Source organism: Silurus meridionalis, chromosome 18, assembly GCF_014805685.1.
Source record: "Silurus meridionalis isolate SWU-2019-XX chromosome 18, ASM1480568v1, whole genome shotgun sequence".
Classification (NCBI taxonomy): domain Eukaryota; kingdom Metazoa; phylum Chordata; class Actinopteri; order Siluriformes; family Siluridae; genus Silurus; species Silurus meridionalis.
Window position 1 is genome coordinate 4,574,228 of NC_060901.1, and position 12,506 is coordinate 4,586,733.

At 38.5% G+C, this 12,506-nt stretch overlaps 1 protein-coding gene across 2 annotated transcripts in view; it reads left to right on the forward strand.

The window, feature by feature from the left end:
* exoc4 (exocyst complex component 4) overlaps positions 1–1,613 on the forward strand; it is a 142,254-nt gene extending 140,641 nt beyond the window's left edge. For both annotated transcript variants that reach the window (XM_046872785.1, XM_046872786.1), the window contains exon 18: positions 759–1,613. In XM_046872785.1, the coding sequence (XP_046728741.1) occupies positions 759–996 (238 nt within the window). In that variant the 3' untranslated portion in view covers positions 997–1,613. The remainder of the gene's footprint in view (positions 1–758) is intronic.
* The last annotated feature ends 10,893 nt before the right edge of the window (positions 1,614–12,506 follow it).

The following is a 12,506-nucleotide window of genomic DNA, read 5'->3' on the forward strand; positions in this document are numbered from 1 at the left end:
GTAATTGAAAAGTGTGTGTGTGTGTGTGAGAAGGGGGGGGTTAATCTACCTAGCAACTGATGTAATGAGAGAAGTTGTGTTTTTTTTTTTTTTTTTATCCTTCACTGGAGATATACTGTTGCACTTCTGCCCCCTAACTGAAGAACAACACTACTACACCTTTATTCATCTCTCTCTCTCTCTCTCTCTCTCTCTCTCTCTCTCTCTCTCTCTGTCGGTTTGTCCGTCATAACATTTTATTCCTCCTCTTTCTCTTTCCATATCTCCTCCCTTTTACTGTCTAACTATCTGTTTTTCTCTGACCCACCCTTCCTATCTGTCTATCTCTCTCTATGTCTGTCTGTTATCTATCTATCTATCTATCTATCTATCTATCTATCTATCTATCTATCTATCTATCTATCTATCTATCTATCTATCTATCTGTATTTCTGTCTGTCCGTCCGTCTGTCTGTCTGTTTGGCCCTATCTTTTTGTCTGTCTATTTATCTATCTATCTGCCGAACTTCCTTTCTCTGGCTCTTTCGCAGTCTTTTCTTTTTCGCCATCACCCCAACCTCGCTTTCTCACTGTTTCTCTTTTTACTCCCATCATTCTCACTGTCTATTCTCCCTTTCTCTCTCACTTACTGTTTTCAGGCAGAACAAAATAATTGTACAATTGTACTGCCAAAGCGAGTAGGAATAGTAATGTACTGCCTCTCTCTCTCTCTCTCTCTCTCTCTCTCTCTCTCTCTCTCTCTCTCTCTCTCTTTTCAGGCAGTACTATGAGATGCTGTACAACACGGCGGACGAGTTGTTGAACTTGGTGGTGGATCAGGGCGTGCGCTACAGCGAGCTGGAGTACATCAACGCCCTGAGCCTCCTGCACCGCAGCCAGACAGGCGTGGGAGACCTGAGCGTCCAGAACACACGTCTGCAGCGCCTCAAAGAGATCATCTGCGAGCAGGCCGCTATCAAACAGGCAACCAAGGACAAGAAGATCACCACCGTGTAAAACACACACACACACACACACACACACACACACACACACATATGCCAATTCACTTTTCTTTTTTTTTTTTATTTAATAGCCAACACTAAGAGATGAAAGAGAAGCATTGCACACACACTGTTTATATACTCTTACACACACGCTCACACACACGCTCACACACACACAATTAGTGTTTAATGAAATAATCCCTCGGAGCATGTCTCACCAACCGCAGCTTCACCTGGAATAAGCAGATGGAATCTGGACGCGTGACTGGAGGACACAGTCTTCTCATTTCCCTGTAATATAAAACACACACACACACACCGGGCTGCGCCCACAATCACAGGCAGATCAGAGCGCTGGAATTGTTATCTGAGACTCCCTGCGAGGCGTTTTGTACTTTCAGGAAGGGAAAGAGACGTTCGAGTTTTTCAACACCGCCGTTTATTCAGAAGTAAAGATGATTGATTGGGTTTTGCTGGATAGGTATAGTTAGATAGGGCAGATATAAAGAGGTGTTGAGAAAAAAAGAGAGAAATGGACTGGACAGAGAGGGGATAGGAAAAACCGAGAAAAGGGCAGACACAAAATACTGGGGATAGGCGTTAGATAGGCGAGATATTATGATGAGAGAGAGAGAGAGAGAGAGAGAAAGGGGAAGAAAAGAAAAGGAGGCTAGTTAGATAAAAGAGATGGTAAGAGAGAGAGAGAGAGATGGACAGAGGGAAGATGAAGAAACAGAAATAATAAGGAAGAGGGAGGAAAGGACAAAAGAAAGACTGAGTGTAACAAAAGGGGAGAAGAGAGAGGAGGCTATTTAGATAGGGGATATAAATAGAGGGAGAGAGAAAGAAAGAGGACTTGGAGAAACATATAGAGGGGACATAGAGACAAACACCGACGTACAGGAGGAAGAAAAAAAAGAGAGGAGGCTAGTTAGATAGGTGAGATATTAAAGGTGAGAGAGAGAGAGAGAGATGGACAGAGAGCGAACATGGAAAACATTAGACAAGGACAAAGAGAGGCAGCTTGTGAGAGAAGGGCAATAATTAGAGAGATTGAAAGAGGAAAAATAGAAAGACAGACAGACAGACAGACAGATATGAAGAGGGGAGATAGAGAAACAGAGAGAGAGAGAAAGAGAGATCACCAGCCTCCAACTGAAGCTATTAAAACTTTAATTCACCTCTTTTTTTCTTAAGTCTTACTCACTTAGTCTGTCTCTCTCTCACACACACACACACACAGCGAGCCACAAATCATTCATTCTTTCTGCCCCATGGTGTTTTTAGTTCATTAACTCGGAAGAAAAGTGCTTAACAAGAGAGGGAGAAAGAAAGCCCTGTCGATACAGAAACACGGGCACCAGGCAACAGCGCTCCCCGAAGCCTGCGCAGCGATACATCATTATGACTCGTGTGTCAGGAATCAATAACGGCCCACGGGGGCTGCCGAACGTATTAACGCGACGAAAAACATCTTTAATATTCCGACTTCATTTGAATGATCGCGTGCGTACGGAGGGCGAGCGACGGGGAGGTCGCAGAAGCGTCACAGGAGAGAAGCTCGACGAAGTGAAGCTGGTTTTCCCAGAGCTGCTTCAACCTGATGCTTACCACCTCAAATTCCTAGTTTCAGGCATATTTTTCTAATCACCAGTCTTCAGCAGAAAAAATGCCCAGAAACCACAAATATATATTTTAGATTTATTATTATTATTATTATATTTTATAATTTCTATACCTGTTTTTGCTGCTTAAATGTTTTTTTCTTTTTTTTTTTTTGCACACAGCTTTGCAAGATTTATACTTTCGCTTCGTTTGCTTTCACTGTATCACTGAATCCCAAAAAATCTATAAAAAAAAATAAAAAAATAATTAAATTAACTCTGTGTTGCGTTTCATCACGGTCTAAATCACAATTCTTTTTATACCTGTGCTTCATATATTTTCTCTCCAGACCTCAAAAAATGGGGCTGAAGTTGTAAATCAATAAGCAAAATGATGCAGAAATCATGGGTATGTTTATAAACAAATTCAATATAACAATTAAAGCAAATTCTGTATCAAACCTTACAAATGGGCAGGTTTTCAATCTCAACTTGAATAAAAAAATGTCTGGGTTGTGTGGGAGAAGAGAAATGCTAAAGAAGCTAAACGCTGCTACTCAGTATTCTGTCCTGGAAAAACGAATGAGTTTAATTATGAACTCTGAATATCCTGCTCAGCTTTTATTGCTTAAGTATATGACAAATGTGTTGAATCTAAACCAGGTACAGATTTATAGACTAATAGCTAGAAGTTAATTGTATGAGTCAAGGAGTGTGTAAGGATTTAATTTTGGGATGATGTGATCCATTGAATCAAGGTCTTTTATTAGAAGGGCAGTATTGTACATGTAGTTCACCAACATTCACTTCCGAACACCAGCATTCTCCATTACAATCCAACAATCACATTCAAACCTGTAAATTCACCATCAAACACCAACATTCTCCATTACACTCCAAAAATCAACATTAAACACCAACATCCTCCATTACACTCCAAAATTCAACATTAAACACCAACGTTCTCCATTACACTCCAAAATTCAACATTAAACACCAACATTCTCCATTACACTCCAAAATTCAACATTAAACACCAACATCCTCCATTACACTCCAAAATTCAACATTAAACACCAACATCCTCCATTACACTCCAAAATCAACATTAAACACCAACATCCTCCATTACACTCCAAAATCAACATTAAACACCAACATCCTCCATTACACTCCAAAATCAACATTAAACACCAACATCCTCCATTACACTCCAAAATCAACATTAAACACCAACATTCTCCATTACACTCCAAAATCAACATTAAACACCAACATTCTCCATTACACTCCAAAATCAACATTAAACACCAACATCCTCCATTACACTCCAAAATCAACATTAAACACCAACATTCTCCATTACACTCCAAAATTCAACATTAAACACCAACGTTCTCCATTACACTCCAAAATTCAACATTAAACACCAACGTTCTCCATTACACTCCAAAATCAACATTAAACACCAACATTCTCCATTACACTCAAAATTCAACATTAAACACCAACGTTCTCCATTACATTCCAAAATTCAACATTAAACACCAACATTCTCCATTACACTTCAAAATTCAACATTAAACACCAACGTTCTCCATTACACTCCAAAATTCAACAATAAACACCAACATTCTCCATTACACTTCAAAATTCAACATTAAACACCAACGTTCTCCATTACATTCCAAAATTCAACATTAAACACCAACATCCTCCATTACACTCCAAAATTCAACAATAAAAACACAACATCCTCCATTACACTCCAAAATTCAACATTAAACATTCTCCATTACATTCCAAAATTCAACATTAAACACCAACATCCTCCATTACACTTCAAAATTCAACAATAAAAAACACAACATCCTCCATTACACTCCAAAATTCAACATTAAACATTCTTCATTACACTCCAAAATTCAACATTAACACCAACATTCTCCATTACACTCAAATTCAACAATAAAAACACAACATCCTCCATTACACTCCAAAATTCAACATTAAACACCAACATCCTCCATTACACTCCAAAATTCAACAATAAAAAACACAACATCCTCCATTACACTCCAAAATTCAACATTAAACACCAACATTCTCCATTACAATCCAACAATTACATTCGAACCTGAAAATTCACCATCCAAAATCGACATTCTTCATTACACTCCAAACTTTACCATCAAACACTGACTTTTAACACTGGTGGCACATGTAATTTTCCATCACTTGAACTCGGAGACCCGAATTTACGTCAATGCCTCTGTGGCCAAAGCCAGCTCCATAAAGACTATCTTCAAGCGACGACTGAAGACCTACCTTCTCCTGAAACACTTAAATTAGCACTCTCCAATTGTAGAATTCAAGAGTTATATTTATATTAAGTTTGTAATCTGGGGTACCAGTGTAGATTTATTCATTGCTAGAGACTCAAAGCACTTTTGTACGTCGCTCTGGATAAGGGCGTCTGCTATATGCTGTAAATGTAAATGTAAATAAAAATACGCTTTATATACATGGGTTGGAGTGAAAGATCTTAAACCTTCTGTTATAGAACTTTGACCCTAACCCTAGTGAATACCTTTGGGATGAATTGGACCGCCGACTGCACCCCAGGCCTCGTTTCTATACATTTGACATTTATGGCAACTATCCAGAGCGTCTTACAACAGAGCAGTTGAGGGTTAAGGGCCTTGCTCAAGGGCCCAACAAAGGGAGACTGGTGGTGCTGGGATTTAAACTTGTAACCCAGATTACACTCCACAACCCAGATGGTGTAATCCAGAGTCCAATGCTTTAACCATTGATCTCATCAAGTCCTCGAATAATGTTGTCTATGTAGATTGTTATGAATAACATATATAGAAAAATGTCACTCTGTTATTAGTGTTTTTCTTTTCAGGTCTTGCTCCAAACACATCCAGAGTTAATCCTGGCAAGTAATTCAGAACACACAGAATGTAGGTATAAGGCACATCTGCAGGAGAAAGGCGAGAGGAAAGATGCCCAGTCTGATGTGATGGATGTCAAGAACTTTCAGGTTGCCTTCTGGGGTGTCAAGAACTTTCCATAAGCCATGAGGCCATTAGGAGTATAAGCCTAGTGATGGGAAACCAAGCTAAACCCTGTGGGATATAGATCCAGTGATTAGCTCTACAGCTAATGAAGAAAAATCTCAGCCAGACTACACATTAGTTCGATATAACTAGATTGTCTTGGTGCTTTGCTGGGAAATCAACAGGATTCAGATCCAGCAGAGTGCACAAGACTGAGAACAGACCAACTGTCAAACTCGTTATGATCCCAGAAATAGCTGGAGGTATGTATGGATTTATGTATATATGGATTAGTGAAAGAAGAGTCAGCAGGTTCTTTATTATGCAACCCTGCTTATGGGATCTGCAGTTTTGTTAAAGCTTCATGCTGTATGTGGGGAAATGGGTTGCAATTTATGGAACTGAAAAAGATTATTATTGAAGTGAATTGTGTGTGTACATAAACACTACACACATTATTTAGACACTGATTGCTCTTAAAACTTGCTCTTCTTTGTGTGCAAACCTCACAAGTGACCTTACTGAAGAACATTGAACTCAATGCCACATGTTTAAAATGCTATGGGACATGCTGCATTGTTCTGCTGGAGGGATCTATTGGAAAATAGCGTTAAACTGTGGCCATGAAGGATGCACATGGTCAGCAAAAATACTCAAATACACTGTCATTCAAGAGATGAGTGATTGGTATTAACAGCCCCAATGTGTGCCAAGAAAACATCCCCAATACCATTACACAGTGGCGTATCAGAGGTATTTTACACCAAGGCCTTCAGTGTTGTCCTTCTTGAATCAGACCACCTCATCATGATGATGCCACGGATATAGAAACCATCAATGTTCTACAGAAACGTGAAATAACAGAGCGCTGCATCACAGACAGAAACCCAATGAACACAATTTAACCGGTCTCCTTTCACTGCAGCCACAGCCGCAACACCTGCATACACCGAATTGTATGGAAAGCAAACGCAAAATTCAAAACAAACACAAGCTTTGAAATGTTTTGGCTGAACTTTCCTCAAAATGTCCAGCTTTTCTTCAACAGTTCATCTTGTATCTGCAACCAAATCAATTTCTTCTCCTCTGTCAGCTATTGTGGAATAAAAAAAATCAGCTATTAAATCCACACAAATATATTTGAACTTGTGCATTTTGCTTCAGGTGCAGTTTGGGAGCTCTGACTAGTGCATTCTCCGACCATTCATATCAAAGGTGGTGAAAATTCCAATGTTATCTGGACACCTGCTAGATGGCGCCGGTGTCGCCAAACCCGGAATCTGATTGGTTAAAGCAACAGCGTCAAGCAACATGTCGTTTACGCTATAGACGCTATACAACTGAGAGAAATACTATAATATAAAGAGAATAGACTATTGGGAATAATTTAATACATGTTCATTGACAAAAAATTTATTAAAAACTCGGTTATTCTGATTTTTTCGGTTTTGCTCGCCTTGATGGTCCACCGCTGGCAAATCATTAACCTCCATGTTTATTTGAAGCATTTGGCAGACAGACTGAGAGTTCGAATGACCTCGGTGCGAACATACTCCTGAAGCCAATGAACGGCTTGATTTCGTTTTTTATTTAGAATAAAAATGAAATTAAAATCTAGTGGAACATTTACACAGAAGAGTGGGGGTTATTATAACAGTAAATAGGGAATAAATGTGGAATGAGATGTTCAAACAGCACATACCATCAAAAAAAACAGACCAATCTTACGCTCAGGTGTCCACAAACTTCTCTCCATAGTATATAATCATGATTTTTTAAATAGCATTATATTTATAGTAGAAGCCCAAATCCAGAGCAACTAACAGTTATTATAGTTGAGTATCTTACAACTGAGCAAAAAAGGGTTAAGGGCCTTGCCCAAGGACCCCCAACAGTGGCAGGATTTGAACCCATGGCCTTCTGGTCAGAAGGCGAACATCTTATCTGCTGAACTACTACATCCTGCTTCATTAGCTTGCAATCTCATGTCCTCACAAACCTGCGCTGCCTGAAATTGTGTTTGAGGCTCCGCACCTTCCATTGTGTAACAGTTACTATATATAGACGACGTGTAAAGAAAAGACGCCAACTTCAGGAAGTCAATTCTACCATAAGTTTGGCCAAAGAGGAAAATAATTTATGTCTTTACTAATGAACAATTTCTTGATATGAGACAGATAAAAAGCAGTAAAAGCTGAATATGATATGATTCAAAATGTAATAGAACTTATAGGAACTTATAAAACTTCATAAGCTGAAGCCTTTAAAAAAATCTTTTTAAAATATGTCTCTGGCATTGTTCAGGGGGCCGTTCCAAATGTGGGGGCCTCGTATTCAGCCGTGGGTCGTGGTTTGGAGACCCCTGATGTAGAGTGCACAATCAAATTGTGTAGTAGTATCTTGGTACAGTTGACCCCTGACCCTTGTCTATCACTGAAAGCACATACAATGAGCATGTGAAGATGAGAACTGGACAATAAAGCCAGAGAAGAAGGTGGAGTGGATGAGCAATGCAGGGGCTGGTGTAGAGATGTCACCAGGATTCACTATGGAAAGAAGGCAAGCTGGTGAATGTGGTGTGATGCTCAAGGTGATGTTCTACTGGGAATCGTTGTGTCCGGTTCTTTATGTTGAACCGCGTACCTAAACACTGATCCAACGCACGTTCTTGCTAAGAATTTACCTTAATAATAGTGTGCTACTGCCTTTTCAGCAGGAGAACACGCTACAACAAAAACTGCTCAGGAATGGTTTAATGAACATGACCTAAAGTTCAAGGTGTTGACTTGACCAATAAATTTCCCAGACCTCAATCCAATCAAGTGGCTGTAGGACCTGCTGGACAGTACCACAGGTACAGTACCACAGCACACCTTCAACAACACGCACCAGAAATAATTACAATGTTAAATACACTATTTGGGCAAAAGTATTGGGACACTGACTTGTCCAGCCATACATGGTTCTTCCACAAAACTCTTGCTGCCAATTTGGAGGCAAACAATTGTACAGGACGTCTTTGGATGTGGGAGCATGAAACATTTTCCCTTTACTTGAACTAGGAAACCCAAACCTCTTCATGACAATGTCCGTGTGTACAAAGCCAGCTCCATGAAGATTTGGGATGGAGTTGAAGTTCTTCTGTTACAGAGCTTTCAACCCTATTAAACACATTTTGAACGAATTGGAACACTGATTGTACCCCAGGCCTCATATATATATACATGTGTATATATATATATATATATATATATATATATGTATATATATATATATATATGTATATATATATATATATATATATATATATATATATATATATATATATATATATGTGTGTGTAAAGATCATGAGAAAATTAAGAAATAATAATTATATATTATAATGCATTATAATGCAGTCATATATATATATGTATATGTGTAAAGATCATGAGAAAATTAAGAAATAATAATTATATATTATAATGCATGGCCTCATGTGACTCCTATATACACTACACAATGCAATAGATCCTTTTTTTTTTTTAACAACATTATTGTTACAATAATTATGGGGGTCACGTGACAGAATAACTAACAACACACACCAGAAGATATTAAAGGTGAAGCTACTCATTCCGTTTATCACCATTTATATCTGCACTGTTATAATTTCAGTACAGGAACTATAGTCAAATTTGTGTATGTGAAACATTTTACTTCATTTCTGATCAGAGGAAAAAAATGAACTAAATGACAAAAAACAAACAAAGATTCGTTCAAGAATGAGTTTGAAAGAGTCACTAAAATGATCTGATCTTCCCTTCATTAATCTCCAGATCTTATTTAAAGTTCTAGTAGTGATTTAGAATGAGCATAGACATACAGACTTACCTGGCCATGCAGGTGCAATGTGCACTAATAACCTCCCTGGTTACCATAGCAACGACCCAAACAGAGGAGCTTTTTGACAGCGTTTGACGTTCTTGTGGGATGTTCCTGTTCTGCAGTGATCAGTATCTATCAAAAGTGCTCCAAGGAAGGAACAGTGGTCAACTGGTGACAGGATCGTAGGCGGCTTAGGCCGAGTGTTGTGTGTGTGTATATAAAACAGCCGGGAAGATCGGTGGCAAAATGGTGAAATGTCTAGAGTAGGCTACCACAGTGAAAACAAGAAGGAACAAGAGAAATAACATCTGGCCATACAATCCAGACATATTTGAAGAGAGTGAGTTTTACCTATCACACCTCCAGCTATCCATCTGACCACTCCTCTAGCTGCCCACAAGACCACTCCTGAAATGTTCAACCTGTGCTGAAGAATTGATCAACTTTATCCCCAGGTGACCTGCGACCCATAACAAAAGCTGTACCAAAGAAAATTCCTGTAACAGTAAGAAAGAAAAGACAGACAGTAATACTTACAGATACACCTGTCAAAAAACCCTGGAAAAAGAGCAGAGAACGGAGAAGTCTGACCAGGTGAAACGGAAAAATAAGCTCTCCTGAGAAAGGTCTGGGCAACAAACACAAATCATGACAACAATGTTTACACAATGTTCCAGTGTTTGAGTTTTATTATGGTCATTACTACGACTGGGAGGAACAAACTTACAGACACACACAAGTTTTAGGTATTCAGTTTTATGATGATGATGATGATGATGATGTTAATGTAACACACGCAAACACACACCACTTATACTGAAACATCAGCGATGAATTAAAAACTTTCAAATGCTTTTTTGTCATAATCCTTATTTCATTGTTACACATCACTCTGGTGGATATTGTGATGTTACACTGTAACATTTCATTCGTCATTTCTGAAACTAAACTATTTATCTTCTGTTTGTGCTACAAAGATCACAGGTATGTCATTTAATAGCAGACACTAAGAACTAGTTTGAATTGCATTTTATTCATTTATGCATTTATACAGTGGTCCCCTGTTCCGAGTTTCCACGGATTTTGGACGTACCTCAGTGAATTCATCTAGACATTATGTCACTCTAATACAATACAATACAATTTTGTGTTTTAAAAATTTGTATAAAATATGTGAGTGAAAACACAGTTTCAAATGTTATTCCTAACGTTCCTGAACATTCGCTCCTGCTGCGGATTCCCACCAATTTTAAAAGTTACGTTCCAAATTATAACCCGCAAATTTTCTGAGCCGCGAATTAACGGTGTTTTACTGTATTCAGTAGTGAACAGTGATGAAGTAAATATAATTTGTTACTGTACTTTACACTACACTACAGACACTACAGTTTTTCTTTTCTTGTATCTGTACTTTACTCGAGCTGTACATTTGGGGAAACTTTTTACTTTAACTTCACTACAATTCAGTCAAATATTTAAATTTTTACTAAATTACGCAAAATCAGTCGTTCCTTTTTATTTATGAGCGAATAAAAACTCAACCGGTCAATCACACAGGAAGTCACCAATCAAGTCAAATCAAGTCAAGTTTATTTCTATAGTGCTTTTCACAACAGACATTGTCTCAAAGCAGCTTTACAGAAATCAACAGTTAAGGTGAATGGTGTGTGTTTATCCCTGATGAGCAGCCGTGGCGACTGTGGCAAAGAAAAACTCCCTTAGATGTAATGAGGAAGAAACCTTCAGAGGAACCACACTCAAAAGGGGAACCCATCCTCATTTGGGTGACATCAAGACCAATCAGGGTCTTAAACTTGTTTTGATTGGCAGTGGTGGATTTAGGCAGAGGTGACATGAGCATCTTCTCAGGGATGTCCACACACACACACACAAAAAAAAAATCCATCATTGTTTTTCATTGCATTCCCCCAATGAACCTGGTCGGGACTCGGAGTGTGCACCCACCACCCGGAGAAGTTCCCTCACTCATACACTCAGAAAGGAGAGGCGAGGGCTGGGTGACGTCACGTCAGTAAGGAGAGCTGAACCCAAATTATAATTAGGGATGACAAAAATGTCTAAACCCTCAGGAGACCAATTAAAAAATAAAAGAGGAAAGAAGTAGAGGGGGAACATGCAATAGATAAAGGTGTGTATGCAGCTCTATCGCTCTTCTCGTTAGGAGGATAGTAAAGACTAATGCATTTAATATAATAGGTTAATAACTGAACATCACGTAGGTCATGCTGTGTTTCCTGCTTTTACACATAGAGCAACATTTCTTTTAGCTGCATAATATTATAATTTATAGTATGTAGTTTATTATAATGTGTGTAGCAACAAAACAACACGCTCACTAGTGTAGTTGGATTGTAGATAAACTCCTGTAGCACTAATAGATTTAGTTACCTTTAATTGAGGTGATGTCATAAAGGTTTACTGTGATTGTACTGAAAAGCTCCTGAACTGAGTTTAGTAAGGAGAATCTCCAGTGCTGCTTAAAAAGCTTCAACTTTAAAAGACGTATATTATAAGGATGTAGATGTTGTATGTATCTTAAAGCTACAATTAGCCAAGGAGTTTTATGGTTATTGGTTCTGAGAGTTTGATTAATTGTGCACACGTGTATTTAATTGTGCAGTAAATGCATTAAGGGTGATATTTATATATGGAAGGGAGCTTTCAGAAATGTGTACAAATGTGTGGACTGAGAACATGTTACTGATCCTGTGACGGAAACTGAAGCAGAGTGGAGCTTTTTTTAAACTGAAACTAATCAATAGAGGAGACGTCGGGTCATGGTGTGGTTCACCAGGGCCTCATTCAAGCTACAAACACTTTTGGTGCCTGGTGTATCTACTGATCACCAACATACAGTTCAGCATCAGTTCAACATCAAGCAGAACATTTAAAGAGGAATAAATGATGGAGAAACTTCAGACTGGAACTCCCAACAACACACGTGACCTCATTTACACGATT